The sequence below is a fragment of the Leptidea sinapis genome, chromosome 12 (genome assembly GCF_905404315.1).
Source record: "Leptidea sinapis chromosome 12, ilLepSina1.1, whole genome shotgun sequence".
Classification (NCBI taxonomy): domain Eukaryota; kingdom Metazoa; phylum Arthropoda; class Insecta; order Lepidoptera; family Pieridae; genus Leptidea; species Leptidea sinapis.
Genome location: NC_066276.1, coordinates 1360001 through 1382180, shown reverse-complemented (window position 1 = coordinate 1382180; position 22180 = coordinate 1360001). Strand labels below are relative to the sequence as shown.

The 22180-nt window shown below is 34.4% G+C and overlaps 1 protein-coding gene across 4 annotated transcripts in view; it reads left to right on the top strand.

Moving 5' to 3' along the window:
- The window catches only part of LOC126967022 (hemicentin-2-like), a 59535-nt gene extending 47630 nt beyond the window's left edge, over nt 1-11905 (top strand). For all 4 annotated transcript variants that reach the window (XM_050811333.1, XM_050811335.1, XM_050811332.1 and 1 more), the window contains exons 6-7: nt 5776-5933; nt 8391-11905. In XM_050811333.1, coding sequence (XP_050667290.1) covers nt 5776-5933; nt 8391-8641 — 409 coding nt within the window. In that variant the 3' untranslated portion in view covers nt 8642-11905. The remainder of the gene's footprint in view (nt 1-5775; nt 5934-8390) is intronic.
- The last annotated feature ends 10275 nt before the right edge of the window (nt 11906-22180 follow it).

Here is a 22180-nt window from a genome sequence, read left to right as displayed (position 1 = left end):
AAAAAAATGCACTTGTAACCTAAATGATCCCATTATATTTATCATGGTCGCCTTAGAAAAAGTAATACTATGCTTAATAAGCATCGAATTATTGTTGAACAAACGATTCTTAAACATAATATGCAATTATTACGTTAAAATTCCGAGAATATTTCCTAGACACAAAATAAATTAGCAATTTATGTACATTCACAGTAACATTGCGCGTTTTAATAGAGCTCGAATGGAATTGGGATACAGGGTAAATTATACACAAATAACCGCTAAGTAACCTTATGTTGTCGAGGAAATTGTTGATCTGAATACAATTAGGCAATTTATTCCACTGTTTATGATTACATCTGTTTCCTCGTTTTCACTAATTTGCTGTATTCATAGCAATGTTTCTTTTTGAGAGAAAAATTTAAAGACATAAAATTTGAACTATTGCCTTTTTATATTTTCTTGATAATTTTATATATATATATATATATATATATATATATATATATATATATATATATATATATATAAATATATAGTTCAGGCACAATAGCGAATTTCCTAGATAATGTGGCGTTTTTCCACAGTGCGGTTTTTAATGCACTTTTTTCCACGTCATCCTTTCCATAAAAATAAAATCATAATTTTAATACCAGGAATAAATATAAACTTATTATGCCTACTACTCGGTTAAGTGGCTTTAGTCAGTCCATTGTAGGGCGTTGTGATTCCATTATCAAAATCCTTTGTATCGGTACAAATGAGACCGTGTCGCGTGTCTCTGTTAGGATCGAAGTGCGTGAGCTCGACTACAGACTATAAAAGACTAAAACTGCATAAAAAAAGTCGTGCAATGCCAACACCTATATCTCAACTACTATACAACATCGGTTATCGGTTATTATTGAAATGTAAAATGTTGTACTCTCTATTATATTCGTACCTAATCTCGAGATTAAACTATCCAGGTCAATTAAAATAGTTGTTTTAATTAATTAATTAATCTCATTATGTTCACGACGAGACAGTCATTAACATAATAACGTTAACAGTATATCTATAAATAGCTTTGAGAATGAAGCATTACAATTCGCTAGCAATTAAAGTATAAAAATTATTTATTATAATCTAATTTGCAAAAAAAAATATTTGCAAATGACTAAGTTTTCATTCTCTATCATTTTCATTTTCATTTTTATCAGCAGTTCATGGGGACGATTGATTTTTTGCTAAACTAAGTTAGATTAAAAGATGCAGTAAAAAGGAATTGTGCTTCAGAATAAAAGAATAAAGACCCGATGTAGAAATTAATGATCAAGTGTCTTAGAAATAAAATCAGATTGTTCTAAAACAAATATCTTCATTTTCTCTTTATTTTCTAATAAAATGTACCTCTAATTAATTATAAATTATCAGCCCTTGATATGTATACTATCGGTTACCTTTCTCTATAAATTTGATCGCTTAAATCTAATTAGTTTATTCCTTGCTGTTCATGGTTTTCATTTAATTAGCTCTATTAATTTCACCAGCAATTTGTAACAATATTTAAGTGGACGATTTTACAAGACTCATTGCTCACTATCAAATTGCTTATAATTATTTACTCTGCCTGTTTATAAATAAATATGAAATGGCTGTTTGTTTTTCCTTTCAAAATCGGAAGTGCCGTACGGCACACTACGCCCTGAACAAGTTCTGACCCTCATTTCATATATCCTTTCCGGATCGGCGCGCTCCGGATCTCGCTGTACACTATTGATCGGCAAGCTTCCGGCAATTTCGCGGCATTTTCCCCGTGTGTATTATTTTACGTGTAGTTATAAAATGCTTATAACTAGGGTGATATGAGTGACTGTCACTGAAAGCTATTGAAACATGCTATAAGACCATGTATAAATTATTCATATTGTCTTTCTTTTTTTTTTCACACAGACTTTTCATTCGAAAAAAAGTGTAAAAATAGGTATATTTTAAAATAAATATTGTTATTATTGTTAATTACTTGTTTTATTTATTTCCTTTTATGTTTTTGTAATGAATAGTATATGTTAATTATAAAATAAAGCTTAAATCTCCACAAAGAACGATCTTCGTGTAAAGTCTTGATAACGACCGCTCGCTGCGCCGGCCGGGAACAAGTGGACACATAAGTGCTTTGTCCGTAAAGCTATGACGTCGAATATTGGTGGCCTTGAATCGTAACGGATCGAAATTTGTTTGAGAATTCACTCGTTCATAACTGCGTAGGCAAATAAACCATCTTGTACACCTTATAAGGGTGAAAACTGGATGAGGTAAAAGAGTGCCCCGCGGCACAGCCGCTCTCATTGTTTTTTGAATTACCAGTGCCCGCGGGCACGGCCGATGCGGAAAGGCTAGAAGATGGTTTATTTTGCATGGTCTTATAGCTTTAAGCCATCACAATACTACACATTGACAGGCCGCTGCGCGCGCGCCTATATCGCGCCGATCTGAGGCATACCGCGGCGCGGGGGCACTTACCGATTTCGGAAGGAATGTCTTGAACCCACGAAACTGATAACAATATCGCATTCAATGATAATAGTGCCACATAAACGCAAGGTCACAATGGCCATTTTTCTTTGCTTAGGCAGCATCTGTCCGCTGACTGTTTGTATATCTGCTAGTTTAGCAAGGGACCTAATATACATATTTCATTTATCTGTTATGAGATGACATCACCAGGCTCATTTGCACAGCATGTCGGCTAGATTATGGGTACCACAACGGCGCCTATCTCTGCTGTCAAGCAACAATTTGTAAGCATTACTGTGTTTCGGTCTGAAGGGCGCCGTAGCTAGTGAATTTCCTGGGCAAATGAGACTTGACAACTTTTATCTCAAGGTGACGAGCGCAAGTATAGTGCCGCTCAAAATTTTTGGGTTTTTCAGAGTGGCACTGCGTTGTAATAAAGTAAAACGTCCTGCTCCTCTCGTCTCTTATTTTCATAAAAAAAGCATCAGAAATAGATTCTATAGACGATATAATTTACGACAGAAATAATATTGAAATGATAATACGAATGTAGCTTGCTCTACTTGCTTTAACTAAAAACAATCCTTCATAAAGGGTCTTCCTCTGACGTATCTATTTGTTGGATCACATTTACAATCAACATAAATGCATCGAGTTTTTCTGTAATCTCCGTAATCATGAACAATGTGAAACCTCAACGTTGTGTTTATATCCGTTCTAGATCTGGAGCGGATTGAAAACACCCGTCCCTTATTTATTTTATATTCTAGCTGTGTCTGCTAACTAACTGTAACTGAACATAATTTATAAAAAATATTTTTTTAAAAGACGTCACTGGTAGCGTTTAGTAGGGTGGTTTTTCCACTATTTTTAAAATTAATTCTTTTTATTTTATTTAATAACAATATACAATATCTGTATTGGGGTCTCCGTTTAAGCATGAGTTGCCTGTAGTAGGAGGCCACGTTCTCCCAGAGCAAAAACATTATAATATGATGTAATAATAAAGAAATTGAGCTTTTTGTTATGGAATAGGAGGACAAAAGAGCGTACGGGTCACCTGTTGTTAAGTGATCACCGCCGCCCACAATCTCTTGCAACACCAGAGGAATCACAGGAGCGTTGCCGGCCTTTAAGGAAGGTGTACGCGCTTTTTTTGAAGGTACCCATGTCGTATCGTCCCGGAAACACCGCACAAGGAAGCTCATTCCACAGCTTTATAGTACGTGGAAGAAAGCTCCTTGTAAACCGCACTGTGGAGGACCGCCACACATCCAGATGGTGAGGATGATATCCTAACTTGTGGCGTGTCGTGCGAAGGTGGGATTCGGCGGCAGAAATCAGGTTAAACAGCTCTTCGGAACACTCCCCGTGATAAATGCGGTAGAAGACACACAATGAAGCGACGTTTCTACGCAACGCCAAGTGATCCAGCCGTTTACAGAGCACTGGGTCCCCGACAATTCGAGCTTAACATAAATATTATAAGCTAAGAGAATGAAAACTACTAACAATAATAACATAGTAAAAATTTATTTATATGTAAGTATCTAAACTTAATGTGCGGTGTGTGTGTGGGTGTGTGAATGTATGTATGTGTGTGAATGTATACGTATGTGGACGTGTGTGTGAATGTTTGTATTGGTGAGTGTCAGTTTGAAAGAACACTTAAAGATTTAGTACCTAACTATATAAGTAGTAGTTTTCTGTATCTTCATAGTTATAAGACTGTATCCGCTCAATTTTCTTGTATGCATAGTATGATTTTTCATATATATTGTTGAGTTTATTTTTTTTATTATACATTAACGCCGCACGTTTTCAAACTGTATACTTGCAAACGTTGTTTTGATGTGAGGTACATGAGCAAGAACAATTCTTGTGACCTATTTTGAAAATAAATAATAATTAAAAGAAAACTAATGAAAATGCCCTTTAAGCATAAACTAATAATAGTGTCATGAGGTAACAAAAAATGTATTTTATTGTAAAAAAGCGTGGAGAGCTTGATGTCACTTTACTTATGAGACCAAAGTGCTGCAAACCAATATTGGATACGACCGCAAGGTCTATCTATTCTAACATTATGACAATTAAGTGAATCTAAATCTTTTTTTTTTCTAAGTAAAATACAGCTCTTATCAGTGTTCAGAATATAAAATTCAACGAGTGATATATATTTTTTTTAAATCGCTATACTTTTTTGTGTATTAATTACAAACATAAATACATCCTGTATAGTCTTTTTTTTCAAAATTAATTTCTTTTCTCTTTTAAATATCTTTATTTTATGAAAATAAGGGATGAGGCGAACAGGACGTTCAGTTGATGGTAATTGATACGCTCTGCCCATTACATTTCAGTGCCGTTCAGTACAACTGCGTTTGTCACCTTGGGACATAAGATGTTAAGTCTTATTTGCCCAGTATATTCACTAGCTACGGCGCCCTTCAGATCGAAACACAGTAATGCTTACACATTACTGCTTCACGGCAGAAATAGGTGCCGTTGTGGTACCCATAATCTAGCCGGCTTCCTGTTCAAAGGAGCCTCCCAATTCCTCCCAATATTAACACAGAGTAAGATACTTAACAAAAATAATTCTTACATATATAAGTCTGTTTTAGATCTATTAAAGCTTCACATTTAGGAGTAATTGGGATTGGAAGCCTTAACCACGGCCCATACTCTCTTGAACATTGGAATGACAAGAGCTTTACCGACCTTATAGAGAGTCGAACGTACATTTGAATTCGAAAATAGAAAACATGGCGGGCTAGGATCGAACCGGGGGGTTCCGAGATGAGAGACAACGGTTCAACCTCTTTTGGCGTGTTAGAGAAAAATTATCAGAGTGAATTTTTACGATGCGCCCGCAAACCGTCACGCAAATTCGACACCCTGACGTTAGCTGGCCAACTAGACCGTTTGTATCATACTTCAGCTATCAAGCCTCTTGTAACTCATGTGTCTACTGAACTACAACCAATGGACGAGAATCAAATAAGTAACAATATCCCTCCAATTGTATAAAATTAATTTAATAATATTACTTAATAACACGTTATTTTACTAAATTATGCGGTGTTATAATATTTCCATTGGTTTTATTTAATGCTTTCTTTATTACAATATTGTTTTTTCTACAAACGTAAAAAACGTAAAATAGCAGGTGGAATATATTTTTTAGGATTTCAGTTTTATTACGACAAAGAAGCATAACTTCTTACTTGCGTACACAAATGAACACACACTAATTTTGTCTTGGATATTATTGATAAAATTATATTACAGTTTCATCTACTGGTACCGCGGTGAACAAGTGGTGAACTATGCTCAGCGGGGCGGCATCAGCGTGGAAACTGAACAGCGAACGCGAACCAGTCGTCTGCTGATCGCGCGAGCTTCTCCTCATGATTCTGGCAACTATACGTGTGCTCCCAGTAGCTCTGGTAATATAAATGGACCAAAATAGATATTATTAAACATAAAATAATGAACAATTTGGTATGTTTTTAAAGTTATAACCCTCACTTCTAGGATTAATACACAAACAAAATTTGAAAACAAATTATTTTAACGACCTCTCTCGTTGAGCGTTCAGAACCTGAGAGTTGAAAAAGCATATAAGATCTTATGAATGAACGGTTAGCTCAGTTGGAAGAGCACTGGCACGTTTTGCGAGAGATCGTGGGTTGGAGTCCCGCGCCGTTCATACAATTTTGTTTTCAAATTTTATTTGTTTATTGTAATATTTTGAATTTCAAATATGGTGGCGTAAAACACATTGAATTAGATTGAAAAATCTTTTTTAAGTGATTCAGATTTTATGTAAATTTTTTTATAATTTTTTTTACCATCGCTAAAATTTATAGGCGATGCGAAATCTGTGATAGAGATAGAAAAGGTGGGATTTGCGTATGAATTAAAATTTCTTTTAATTTTTAGTTGCTTTAATTTTATTCGATTTTATTAGTATATTGCTAACGTAGATATAAGTTAATGTACATATATTTATCAAATCTATATATATTATTCTACAAAAAATATCAAAATATAGTTATACTAACATCTTATGTAATTTTTCTTTCAATTAGTCTACAAAATGATTTAACTTGATAATTAACCAATTAAAACAGATTAGATTTTTAAACTTTCAATGTGTATATTATTTTCATTGGAAAATTCTACAATCTCAAAGCATTTGTCTTTTTAATAAATGAAAATATAAGCCATTAAACACCAATTGATTAATATTGATTATCATTCGTAAGTATACTCCTTATATAAGCAAACTAATGTCGTAATAACTAAAATTATACCACATTGATATTTATCATTTACTAATAATAATTATCAGAACATTAAGAATGGTATTAACAAAAATTGGGGTTTGAAGGATCTTAGCTTAAAAATACTATTGAAATAATAATTATATTACATTTCTTAAAGTACAATTATTGAGTTGTTTATAATTGTATACTTAAAATATAATCTTCTTATCTTAACAAACTTATATCTAAGTAATAGAAAATTTAGTAGGGCATTGTTACTCATATTGTTACCAACAGAGATGAAGGTATGAAGGCTCTTGGTTTTCTTAAGCACCTCATTAATATTAATAGCAGGGTCCGTATCTAAGATATTTAATTCCAAATTTTGTATATCGTCACATATTGTTAGAAAGGGTGTTTCTCTTAAAAACCAAGCTATTCACATGTATTTATTTTTACTGAAATTAATTGTAATGTATTCCGAGTTTTAATAATTGGTATAAAATATTCACAAGGTTCTTATTAATATGCCTCGAATGGTTAATGATATGTATAACTTTATTTATTTATTTAATTTCATTTAATCTACAGCGTCACAATTTGTACACAATATAATTATAATATAAATAAGACCAAAACTGATTACACTATTTAGGTATTAAACAAAAGAAGTAACATTCGTGATTACATTGCAATCAATTTACAATTACCATACGAAGCTACTTAAAATATAAACTTAACAAAATAAGGTTACATGTGTAATGTGTGCGTGTTTGTAAGGGGGTGTGTAGTGTATTTGAGGGTCAATGTAGTATGTGTGTGTTGTGTATGTGGAAAATTATTGCAGTAGCAGGCCTACCTCACTCTCCGTGTAGGTATCGTGCGGCGGCCTCTACAGAGTTGGCCCGCGAGTAAGGACTCAAGAGCGAACAGTGACGCACGCGCGAGTTATGTTCACCTACTTCACCGGTCCGACCGATCTTTTAAAAATGGAGAAACATACAAAAAAGCATGTTAAAGATCATTGCGCCCTGCAACAATATAACTTATAGTGATTATTATTATAGTGAAATTACCATTCATGATAGCTAGGTAGCTATTTATTTCCGATGCTAAGTAAGTATTTACTATATCGTGGTCTTCCAACGCCTACAATACAACTGCAACTAATGTAGGTTTAACAATGAAAGAATATTGTTTAAATTACGATTTCATATCTATTTATATTATAGAAAAAACTAAGATATTTTTTAAAGATGACCTTATACTAGGTAGGTACATTTTGGGTAAAGAAGTCAACCCTAATGTCGTCAGAACAGGTAAGAGTCACGCGATAGAAAGAGAGGCAATTTCTAGTTAAATAAAAATGTAGGTTAATAGCACTATTCGATCTGAATTGCATCTTATTGTATTTCCAAGAGTCCTTATTTCTTTAATTGATTTTGGAGAGTGAGACTTCTGTACTTGTACTATTATATAGTCTTTAGCAGTAGATGTATATTTAAATACGTCTCACATTGGCATTTGTTCGCTTTATAAAATAGTAAAGCATTGTTAAAATAATATTCTATTTCAGAGAAAATTTGCGCAAAATATACTGTTATAAAGTTATAGTGTTATTCTTTTGTTTAACAGAGTCTGCATCGGTAATTGTGCACGTGTTGAGTGGCGAGCGGCCAGCTGCAATGCAGAGCTCCAGTACATTATCCTCTCAAATCAAGCCGGCTTTTCTTATTATCTTCACGTCTATTTCAACTACGAAACTTGACAATATCGACCATTACATTACAGCTTTTATAACCTCTTTAAGCAATTTAACTTCTATTATTTGTATACTTTTCAAAAACCTACCCGCATTAAAACTATGTTCTTTCAGCTCAAGATGACCGTCTGTAGTTAAGGATAAAATGAAATGGAATTGTATAAATAATTACTTTTAAATGTAACTATGTAAACTATTTATTATTTTATTAGAATTCTATATACAACGACGCTAATACTGACTAAGGTCAAAAAATATTTTTGTCAATTTTAGATAATGATCGCTTGCTTATACAATACGAGTAAATGATACATAAAATGTGTCTATTAATTATTCTGTTAACTCAAATAACCCAGCTGTATATCAATGATTTGCAAATTGTTGTCCAGATGCATATTAATTATTGTAAAAATAATTTAAGCTTTAATTACCTACCGTATGATTTTCGTAAAGCTTAAGGAATGTAATACAGAATTGCGTTATAGCATTTTATTTCCGTTTACAATTTCAAAACATAAAATCAATTCACTCATAAGTATCTCTCAAGCAGTTAAAGGATTAATTCGGTTCGAGCGTTTTAAGCCTCTTAGCGATTATCAAGTACTGAATGTCGTTTGCTTTGCGAGATAAATACTTTTCATACTGTTAAATGGAAGGATTAATAAGATAAATGATATTTATAAATTTCTAAATGAAAACGATAAAACTGTAATGAAAAGGTGAATAAAATTTATTTTAGTAATGCGGTAGACGAAATCTAATTAATTTGTTATATTTATTTTGTGTGTCAAAAGCGGAAATGATTTCGTAGTTATTGAAAAAATTAAAACAAAACCTAAGAGCTCATGGGAAAACCAAAACAAAGGATTAGAATATATAAACAAATAAGTACTTTGATCTAACGATTAATGAGAAACGGCTACGTGATAAACTTATATATTATGCTGTAGAAGTACGTGTGAGAGATATTCCAGCAAGATCTCACTACAATATTTTAGGGGGAATTGGACTGTCAAGATTTGCAGCAAGTTCTTTTCAAGAATGACCACCCAAAGCTTCACTAACTCACTAACTGGTTCATCAAATTTGGCTAGGCAGGAAAAGCCAAACAACCAGTTAAAGCGAGTGCTGCTATACTGTACAAGAGATCCGTGTAACCCGAGTAAAAAGTCTTCGGCTAAGATCTATAGAGTGTACTTCGCCTTTGCTCAGACTTTTCCCACATAATACTTAGCTGCATACATAGCACTCGTCACCTTGAGACATAAGATGCTAAGTCTCATTTGCCCAGTAATTTCACTAGCTACGGCGTCCTTTAGACCAAAACACATTAATGCTTCCAAATTACTGCTTCACATCAAAAAGGCGCCGTTGTGGTACCCATTTACTAGCCGGCATCTTGTGCAAAGGAGCCTCCCACTGGTATTTAACAAACAATGCATATTAAACTATAATTACGATACTTTGGTTAAATTAAGTAAAATCTATCATTACGGGAAATATGCTATACATTACAAGAGAGCCGTGCAAACCGTACGAGCCGTCAACTTTCCTCAGACTTTTCCCATGTATAACTTAGCTGAGTGTGATAAAACGCGAACTTGACTTTTGCATTGGGCTGTATCAGCTTAAGCTCGGCATAATTTCAGCTGCCAATTAATTAGAAATACCAAATCAAATATTGCGCTAAGGTTGAACTTAGCTCAGCTTTGCGTGAGTAAAGCATCTCTAGATCTTAGCCTTAGAGTTCTCGCATTGCTACCCGATGGAACCGTCATGTCCCCGGCAACTTCATCTCTTAGTCTATACTTTAAAGTATGTATTTAACAGTATTTACCAATGGGAGGCTCCCGTGCATAGGATGCCGGCTACATTATGGGTTCCACAACGGCGCCTATTCCTGCCGTGAAGCAGTAATGTGTAAGCATTAATGTATTTTTATCTAAAGGACGCCGGAACTAGTGAAATTACTGGGCAAATGAGGCTTAACATCTTGTGTAACAAGGTGACGAGCGCAGTTGTAGTGCTGCTCAAAATTTTTGGGGTTTTCAAGAATCCTGAGCAGGACTGCATTGTAATGGGCTGGGTGCATCAATTACCATCAGCTGAACATCCTGCTCGTCTCGTCCCTTGTTGTCATAAAAAAAAGTATTCGCCATATACACAACAATCTTCGGAATTTATTTTTGAACAAATTTATGTCTAATCATACAAAGATGTGTAGTATCTGTTGGATGATTTTTGATATGGAAATACTACATTTAACTCTCTCGGCCCAGTAAAAATACATACCATATTTACACATCAGTTGTATATGTTGTAGCAACCTGTATATTTAATTGATGAAATGGTTAAAATGTATATGAATTAAATAATGAACAGTTGTGTTTTACTATCAAACATGAGTTGCGTGTTTTTGTTTACAAATGTAAATGTTAGGCTTTAATTTTCCGTTTGTTTATTTCGCTTTCCATTGCGCTTCCATTATGTAAAGTTATGTGCAATTAAGTTAATGGGTTTATTAACACAACGTTCATTGTATTCTGTTTGTTACTAGATGATCGTATACGCGCTTTATGAATATAAAATATCTATAGAAAAGGCTTAGATATTGTATAGGTCTAGATAGACTATGACAGCGTCACGTTGAAAATAATAGTGGCCAACTGTTAACCTCTATCTTCAGCAACGCACGCACACTTAAACTAAATACAACGAAAAGTGACATACGTATCGCGAGTGTGAGATATAGAGGCTCTATCAAGATATATAAATTATCTATGAAAACAGCTTGATTATTTTAACTTGATCTATTATTGGCTTTCACAAGGCAAAATGACATCAACATATTTATTTGTCTTATAATTAGATTAATTTAAATAACTAAATAAAAATAATTTAATTTTATTAGTTTTATTTAATTATTATCTTATTAATGTATATTGGATGCATACCCTTTCAAACTAACTTATTCTGTATAATACAGACGTTGTAAAATACTCTATTGATTGAAAAAATTGGGCGTTGTATTTCTTGTATGTTATTTTCAAGAGCTCTATGTTCTTTTTTCGAACATAATGGTAGATTTAGTAATTTAAAGGAACATTTTATAGTGACAATTGAAAAGCGCTTAGTTGAAGCCTAATTGAATAAGATTTATTTAACGTTGAAATTTTTTTTTGTCATTCATTAATTCTTCTTCTGCACACAATAAAGAAATAATGACCAAATTTTCGTCACTATCGCTCATCTTATAATGTTGCTCGCACGAAAACTGCTATAGAAATGACGCGACCTGCCGCTTACTGCAGTCGTAGTGCGATAGGTACCGTCTAGCGACGTGAAGCGACGCGCAGTGCAGCGCCGCTAACGTAATGCGTTCCGATCTATATACCAACCGGCAGATAATTCCACGAAGTGTAGTATTTAGGCTACACTGTTCCTTCATAAAATTCACTAAGCGAAATATACACGCCTAATATTTTCAAACTAATAAAATGAACGAATAATTAAAAAAGACACATTTTATTTTTTATGCATCTGATATGCATCTTACTACATTTTAATAAATCTACTTTGATGCAGGCGCACAAATGCTTTTGTCGCGGGCCGAATGCGCGTGAATTTTGGGTACAACCAAGAATTCTGAGCGTGTCAGTGCATTCTAAGGGCAGAGCGTACACTGACCATATGATAAACATGTTTCTTGTCTTCTCACTATTTCCCATAAGAAAATAAACATCAGTATCAGAAATATTAACTTATATGCTTAATGCCATTCCGATCATATCTTCATCAAAATATTTGTATTACTTTTAATTTAATAACAGCCTTCTTCTTTATAACTTAAGCTGTTAAAATGTTATGTAAGAGTTATCAATTCTAACAGAAACTGTTATTTCTAAAATTATTTGTATAATATTCAATAAACAAAAACACGACTATAAAATACTGTTAGTTGTAAATAAGACATTAATTTAATGTAAATATAAATAATCTAGTGTAAATAACTATATTGTTTCAGGGGTAAATATAACTGATTATTGTGTAACAATTTCTGCTGTTTATCATTTCGAGTAGATAAAAGAGGGTTGTGTAATATTTATCAAAATAGTATTGAGCGATGTTACTTACAGTTTGTAATAAACTAATAGACATGTATATAACGAGTTTTATTTATTAATTGATTTATCCAGAAATTCCTACATTTTTACTACTTTATATGTTACTAGCGGACCCGATCGACGTTGTCCTGTACACACGTGTTAAATTTGAAAAATCGGTCCAGATGTTAGGGGATCACTAACATACGTAGGAGAATTATATATGGACTGTAATGAGAATCTTAAAAAATCATCAAAATTGGTCCAGCTATTTAGGAGGTAGTTCAATTGTGAATCTAAACCATCATCGAATCCACTTAAACACACACAGAAAAAATCATTCAAATCGGTCCAGCCGTTTAGGAGGAGTTCACTGTCTACACACGTACAGAAAAATTATATATTCAAAGACGTTGACAAATTAAAAGAACACGTCACAAGAAAGTTCTCAAGAAATCTCAATTTCAAATGGGGGGATGCCATATTTGAAATTGAAATTAAAAAAAAACATCAATTCAAACGCGGCTTTTAAATGGGTGACCTATGAGACCTTCCTTGTGGCCTGTCCTACCAATTTGACCTGTTGAGTTATGAAAAATGCCTTTTGTAGAGAAGAAAAAAAATATAATTTTAATTCGAGTCTTAAAAGATTTATTTTTTTTGGCCACGTTGGAGTTAGTGAACTCTGGTTGTGGTTGCGACTAACCGGGTGGAGCATCCCACTTTGATAATTTTTATTACATCAATTATAAAGATGGTGGAACGAGGTAAATATACGATATATTGAGTTGTTGTATTAAACTTCACTTGCACTATTATTGTTATTACATTGTCTATTCCACTTTTTATTTATTGTTCTTTTTTATAATATATTGTTATTACATTGTCGCCTATTCCACTTTTTATTTATTGTTATTTTTTATAATATATTTATTATTATTTCGATTTCGACATCTATCATAACAGATTTCCTACAGACACAAACACTTCATGAAGTCGTGTTTCTTTTTGACTCGAAAACAAATTGAATCTTAGAAGGCAGGCAATATTCTCTGTTATAATTATTTTTTTACCATTTTCCTAAGTGTCATGAATAATTCTTATTTGTGAAAAACATGTATTTCTTTATCCTATCGTTATAAATAATAGAGAGATTAATTGAATTAGTTATTTATATATCTTAAATTAAATGTTGCCAATAAAACTAAGTTCTAATGCGCCGGTTACCTACTCATTTGCAAATGCAAAACAAAAACCCAAAGACTAAGATTAGATATAGTTATATATAGAAATATTCACGGGCTTCTTTCCGCAAATGGACGTGCCATGCGCCTATTTTGCGTGATAGGGAGAGACGAGTAAAAGAGTAAGACTAAGATTAATGATTGGTCTCCGCTGCGCTCCAACTAGATAGCACAGTCATAGTCGTAAATTGCAGCAACTAATACTAGCGCGTACTCGAGCCAGTCTCGTGAGGTCTCGTGACGAACAATGTGTGACGTTGACATGTCACAATGTCATGTTCTGTCAAACTTTTAATTAATATCACTGTAAAATAACATGAACCGTATGTTACGAAATTTGAAAGATGCCATTGAGTTTCAAGATGCCACACACACAAACATCTAATAGTAGCAGCAATAAAAAAGCTATTGTTCATTGGTAGTGCGGTATCTAGGAGTAGCGGAGACCAATCCTTAATCTAAGTCCAAAGATAACAATCATCTATCAAAGCTCTTTGATTTGTGATTTCAATAGAAATAATTCTGCGACGTGAATGAATAAGAAATTCAGGGAAAGGAAAACAAAGTCAATATTAAGGTAATATAGTGTGGAACCCTCCCGGTTGATGATATTGAGGAAAAAGGATAACGGCTGAAACGGAGCGTATCTAAATGAAAGTGAACTCGAAAACTTTATATTTTCTGCCTATCGCATACAGCTATCAGTGTGTTTGAGGAAAACGTTTTGGTTCGGGAAATACTAAGGATTTACACGTTATCGATTGACTATTCGTTCTATGAATGAATGTATCAGGTTATACGAAATATTTCTCAACAGAGATTGGATTATTTTAATGGAATAGGAGGACAAACTAGCGTACTGATGTTAAGTGATCCCCGCCGCCCACATTCTCTTGCAACATCAGAAGAATCACAGGAGCTTTGCCGGTGGATCTATACACAAATTAGAGTATAAGAATCAATCTATACTTGAAAATTTATTATGCCATAACTCTTAATTATGTATAGTTATGGGAAAGGTGTTTTCGTTGAAATTAATTTAAATAGCTTAATATTATATTACAGCTGGTAGCGATATCAAAAGTAACTTCAATATTAGTCATTGCTTACCGATTTATAGTGCGGCTCGTTAGTTAATTTTTTTTTATTGAAGAGGAGGCCGACACGTTGTCGGTCTTTGAGAAAAGTGTACGTGCTTGTTTGGAAGGTACACATGTCGTATCGTCTTGGAAACACCGATAAAAGTAAACACACGACAACACTATTTAATCTTTACTAGAAGCTTATTTATATACAACTCATTTATATCTAAAGTTTTTTTTTATGACAGGGCAGCTGATGTTAATTGATACGACCTGCCAATTACAACACAGTGCCGGATTATTGGTAAACCAAAAAAATCTGTGTAACACTACAATTGCGCTCTTCACCCTGAAACATAAGATGATAAGTTTCATTTTCCCAGAAATTTCACTAGCTACGGTGCCCTTCGGACCGAAACACTATAATGCTTCCACAATTTAAAAAAGCCGCCGGTGTGGTACCCATAATCTAGCCGGCATCCTCTGCAAAAGAGCCTCCCACTGGTGTTTAAACAGAAGAATGCATATTAAACTATATTTACAATACTTTGTTTAATTAAATTAAATATATCATTACGGGAAAGTGTACCAAGAATACTGGCAGCATTTCCGCATTGAACAGCTAGGCTGTTGACCGAAACAGCTGCCAGCGCTTGGGTTTCCAGTAGCCCTATTGCGACGCGTATTTCGTAATTTGTACTTTCTCCGCACTAAATGAATGGTAAGTGGTGCAACTATGAGACCTATTTGATCAGTGATCTTAAAGAGATGGTGAGCTGTCCATAACAATAACATTCTAATATGAATTAACACCTATAAGTACCATAGGACCCTGAACACAGCCCTTTGTGCATGTTACCCTGGTACCCGAGTAGAATTTCTCATTTTCCTATAATTTCCGGCATTCCCAACCTTCTTGGACCTGAAGTCAATGATGAAGAAAACGGAATTGAATTATTCCAATCATGTTTAATAACTTTTAACTATTACCATACTTTCCGTATTCCATAAATTTTAAACATGACGCAATATTATGGAATGCATTCATCTATTTTGTAATATATATAACTTGTTCGTCGATGATTCGAGCCGTTCTTCATTGGATACGGTCAAATGGCCGAATTTGCACCTCATATAGTTGCATGCACTGGCTTAAAGTGAACTGTCCCTCCTTACTAGGTACACCAAGCTTTTTAGGGGTGTAACTACTTCTTTTCTGATTGACCGCGGAACTGAACGTCAAAAGATACATCAACGCCGAATATGTCAATACAAGCTGTGGCAATTAAAGTAAAATTACGATTTCTTTATTGAATGCGATATATTAATTAATATTTGTGAGTATTACAGTGTAAAGCTATATATTTCCACATAATTTAATTAACACATTTTAATAGTGCTAGTTACTACATTATTTTGCCATAGACATACTTCATAGATGCAATTAATTATTATATTCATAGAGCTAAAAATATGTCACAGACAACAAAATAATATATTTGAAAATAATAGCTTTACATGATATAAATAATAATAATAAATCATTTTATTTCAGGATACAAGGCCCATAAAATAAATACCTTATAATCTAACATAGATATGTAAATAACTTAAATCTACGTCACATTTTCGCGGCGATGTGAGGCGCGGGTTCGGTAACATCCGGCGGTCGGCGACGTCCGCGATACTTGCGGAACACGACCCCCTTCGGCCACAGCTTCTCGTCCAGGAAGGTCGATGTTATGTGTTCAGTCGGGACGCGAACAACAAAAGAGTTAAAACCTACTGCGTGACGCGTCACCAACTTTTCGACCCCCAACCGAAACCTTGTCTTCTCCACCAAGTACTAAACAATGTTGGAGGCCTTGGTGGTGTGGTGAAAGCGAGACACGTAGATATACGTCACTGGGACGCAGGGGCTGGTTCTGTCCTATCGGTGCTGTGCCACGTTGATTATGACTAGGAGGTCTCCTCTTCTTCCTCTCCACCTTAATGAAGCCATCCTTTTCGATCTGACCTTTCGACACAGTTCTACAAGCGGGTTCCTTGCGGGCTTCCGCTTCCACTTTCTGTCCTCAGCACTGTCCGCTTTCTGGGTTGCTGGCGGATGGCAGCAGCATAGTCACGTTGAGGTGTTGACGTGACGACAGCAGGCGACACCTCCGAGAGGGGAGGAGGTGAAGGACGGGTGGCAAGTACATTACCGCTTACACATGCGGGGACAGCGGCCGGTGTCGAGTCGAATTTTGCTGATTCAAAATTCGCTGGCGAAGCAATGCATGCCCCACGTCGTGTGTTGATGTTATTGGCCTCTATTGACCTACTTACAACAGTATTGTTTCGCAACGTCGCTACTTCAGCTTGCAGGTCCCTGATGGTGTTTTGAGATGCCTCTAATTTCAACACTACTTCTGCTAGGCCTGCTTAAGGCTTGTGATGGTTGATCCTTCAGCAGCCTGGTGACGTCGACATGGTCGAAGGTTGTTCAAGTTCCTTGCCACGAAAGACGGCACGTCGTCTGGATCAGTCACTTTCAGAAGATTTATCATATCCTGAAGACTTCGCTCTCCCCTTTCATCCCTCCTGCGGGACGGCATCTGGTTTGTTTTCATCAGAACCTCGTACAGGAGCAACTTGGCGTTGATGATCTCCTCACTCTTGAAATTTGATGCACAGATCTGGATGATACTGATCCCGTCCATCAATTCAATTATTATCAATTGCGTGATGAAGGAATGCCAGCAATTCATTGGCTATGAGTTTTTCGGAACTCATAGTCACAATAGCGTGCAGCGGCCGCGGCGGTTGCCGCGCAGATCGCGAATGTAAAAAATATTCGTAAGTTCAGTGAGCATGTACGTTACCGAGCGCGCTCGTAACTGAACTGAATATATTTGTGTATCTGTAATTTTGATTAATGTTTTTGTTAGTGTGACCTGCAATAAAAATTGTCTGTCTGTAATATCTAATATTATGATGTACATAACCAAATTCCTAAAAACTAATCAATATCTCCTCCCAGACTACATGATAGTGAAGCATTTGAGTAATAATATTAGCTTCTTTATTAATAAAGTTTCCTCAAATCTATTGCGGTTTCTATGGAGCCCTCAAAAGTAACTAACTGGTAATGATAGTTTTTCCTGTTGAAGCTAAAAAAAGAAACTACTGTATGAGAGAACTGCATAGTGCTTAGTTTTAATTATATTATAATGTAGACAAACGTAGTGTAGTCAAAGTAGGACAAACTTTTAATTTGCACAATAATTCGTCCAGATTTAGGCCCCTAAGTGGTTAATTAGCACATTCAGTGTGACCTACATTTTACATTCTGAGAGTATTCATTAGCTGTACAGAATTTGTAATGGCAAAGGGGAGTTTAGTTTTTGTGTTGGAGCTTTTGAATGAGAGAGATCCCCATTTGTTAGGTATATGTATTATATTATGCAGATTGTTAGGAATACTTTCGAAATTAGGCTATTCTATGGAAGCTAATACGAAGCACACAGTCATACACATATGTTAGGTTTTTTTAGTTGAGTTCCCGGGGCTGGGCTTGCCATGTTCGTTTAAAATTCACTGCTCGCGGCGGCGTCGTGGGGCGAGTCATTATATGTGCGAGGAAAGCGATGGCTGGTCCATGCGGCATGGATGTGAATGGTCCCTGCTTGTGGTGCCTGCTCAGTCCTGTCTTCGGGGTTTTTTTTTTATTTTTCCTTTATTAAATTGATCATATATCATTTTATGTAGTTTGTTTAAATCAAATTTGTTGTTAATTAAAAAAACGGGCATCCAAAACTTTTCTGTACGACTATGGATATCTTAAACAAAAGAGGTTTTATATTATGCATTCCATTGATTAGAAACAATTGTCTACGTATTACAACCCACGGGAATGTGAAATAAAATTTGTAAATATCAAAGTTATTTTAAGTATTCTATTCAGTTCGAGCGTTTGTTTTTGTTTAGATATTGTGCTATAAATAAATTTTTATTTTCGGATTTCAATAAATCGATGTTGATGTAAAATTGTTTAATTGGTTTTATGGTAAAAAATTAGTCTGGCCATAAATACTGTTACAATTAAAAATAAACAAAATATTACATTTGAATATGGAACCTGTTATTTTTATATGATTGTTCATTGAGTCTTATCATTTTGGCGCCTAAAAACGCCTATTAAAATGGAGTGGGGTAATATAGAGAACCGAATCGCTGTGATTGCATTACATGAAGTAGATATGGAGCCAAATGAAATTTTTACAACTTGCCATACGCTTGGTATTAGTAAAATGTTTGTGTACCGGGCTATTAATAGATACAATGAGATCTCCTCTATTTGTGACAGAAAAAGATGTGGCCGTCCACGTAGTGTTCGTACGAAGAAGGTGGTCAAAGCAGTTAGGGAAAGAATTCGAAGAAATCCAGTCCGAAAGCAAAAGATTTTATCTCGGGAGATGAAGATAGCACCTAGAACCATATCGCGTATTTTAAAAGATTATTTAGGACTTGTAGTCTATAAGACACGTACTGGTCATTTCTTAACTGATATTTTAAAAAAGAATAGGGTGGTAAAATTGAAACAACTACCAAAGCGGTACACAAAGGGGGAATCACAGAAAAAAATTGTTAATGATTAGAAAATTTGAGAGTGCAACGTGGGCACGATCCGATTTCAGTGATGGTTTGGTGGGGTATGAAGTAGCTATGAAGAAGCGAATGAGCCATGTTTTTGTGGAAAAGGTATTAAAACATCGGCACAAGTCTATCAAAATATCATTGTTGAGAAGGAAGTGAAGCCCCTTAGCAACACCATGTTGAATGGTCCTTCCAGGAAGACTCGGTGCCGGGTCTTAAATCTCGGTCCACGCAGTCTTGGTTGGAAACGAACGTTAAGTACTTCATCAGAGCTGACGACTGGCCGTCGTCTAGTCCCGATCTTAATACGCTGGATTATGATTCATGGTCACTTTTAATATAAATAAATGGTCAGTTTTAGAGAGTTCGGCTTGCTCTAAACGCCATAGTAATTTGGAGTCCCTAAAACAATCCGTACGATTGGTAGTGAAGAATGTTCCCATAGAAAGTGTGCGTACTTCTATTGATAACTGGCCTCAACGCTTAAAAGGCTGTATTGCAGCCAATGAAGACCACTTCGACTAAGCTTTTTATATTTGAATTTGTTAAATATATTTTATGAATTAAACTATCACATTGTAAAAGTAAAAAAAATCCTATTTGACAATATCTCTCTTATTATCTGGTAATATTGTGACTCTTATTCAAGAAGGAAGAATTCTCAATATTATGTGTCGGGCTCAATGTTTGGTATCAGGCGATCCAAATTGACTTAGCTGTCTTGCGTTCGCAAACTTGCGCAAAAACCGATTTTACATCTGTTAGGCCCCCGATATATTCTATTGTTGAAATTGAACTTGAAAAAAAACTCAATCAATAACATGATAAATAAAGGTTATTGTTTGTTCGTACCTCAGGCCTGTCAGTTCAACATTATGACGTATAGCGGCAAGTCTCGAAGGATTTATAAAATAGAACGATATCTAAGGCAGAGTCCCCAGGGTCCAGTGAACATCTATTTTGTTACTTTCAGCGACGTCACTGCTCCGATCATTTGTCATCCGACCCTTGTGGAACAAAAGGATCCTTCGTACTACATAGTATTTTTTGTGGCCTTATTATTTGAACTAACAAAAGAACATCTTATATTAAATCGACGAGATTGCTATTGTTAATGTTAAAGATATGACAAAATATGTTCTATTTAATTTATAAAATCTTGGTATAAACATCAACTTTAACATTTTTAATATCAAAGCCATACAAGAATCCAACATCCTCAACAAAATCATATTAAATTTACGAGATTGTTATTTTTAATGTTAAAGATATGGCAAATATGGTCTATTCAATTTATTAAATCTTGGTACTAACATCAATTTTAACATCTTTAATATCAAAGCCATACCAGAATCCTTAAACCTAATTATATAAAAAGGACGTTTTTTACTATCATTAGTCTTTAGGACTTAGGTTATTAGTAGTTAAACAAATGCTTTGTTAAACTAGAGTTCAAAATACCATGAACATTATGAACTAATGATTCAATTTAAAAAAAACTATAATAATGGCGTCGTGTTTTCTTTACCGTGATAGTAGGAATTGTTTATTATAAAGAAAAGTATTGTAGCGCGTGAGTCCTCCCTCACACGCTGCATCGTTCCATAATGAAACAATCTTCTTCTTTTTATACTACATATTCTTCTATTATCTTTTAATATATTTACTTTACTTTATTTAATATAAAATATTAGGCTGAAGGCCGACTGTTTTCAATTCCCATCAATTCTATTCTCTTACCTGTCTTATTCGATTCTTCTTATTCGCGTCACTTCAATTTATTTAAATATTATATTTTAAATCTTTACGGCCAACCATATACTTAACATTGAGTTCTTATATATGGATAAGAACTCCTTGTAACAGTATCAAAGCAACATTCATCACACAATTTACACAAAACGTACACAAAGGTGACGCCAGTTAAGTATATCTTCCTTTGTGAACAGATGTAGGAACTTGTAGTACCTACAACACAATACCTTTAGCTCTACTCGTATGTTCCCATTCACGCAACGATTCAATGTATTGATTGTATTTAAGCTCAAGTTCTTCTCACAGTAATAAACTTACTTACTAGATGCTTTCCTAAGGACATCTGTTATGAAAATTAAAATATTATAATAATCTTATATAGTATAAAATTCTCGTGTCGCGGTATTTGTTACCAAACTCCTCCGAAACGGCTAAACATATTTTAGAATCTAAATGATAAGGCTTACCCATCCCTAAATATTTTTTTTTACTTATTTTGACAATTTTTTAGTTTAATTTTAATATGATTCAGCCTTTAAAAATTCATACAACTTCAATTTCACCCGTCTACGACCAACACCTATTTTTGTATCGCAATTTTTATATTATTCTGTTCTATCCACAGATCCGCAATATTATTGTTGCAGATGGCAATCGAATATAATGATTATTGTAGTATGATAAATTTGATGTACGATATATTTGCTAGGTCTGAGAATCGGTCGTAATCTATTTTTTATACTCCAAAAATTTTAATTATTGATTTTTTTATTACTTTATTATATGGCAATACAACGTTTGCTGGGTCAACTAGTTTTCTTATAATATTAAAATGGATAGT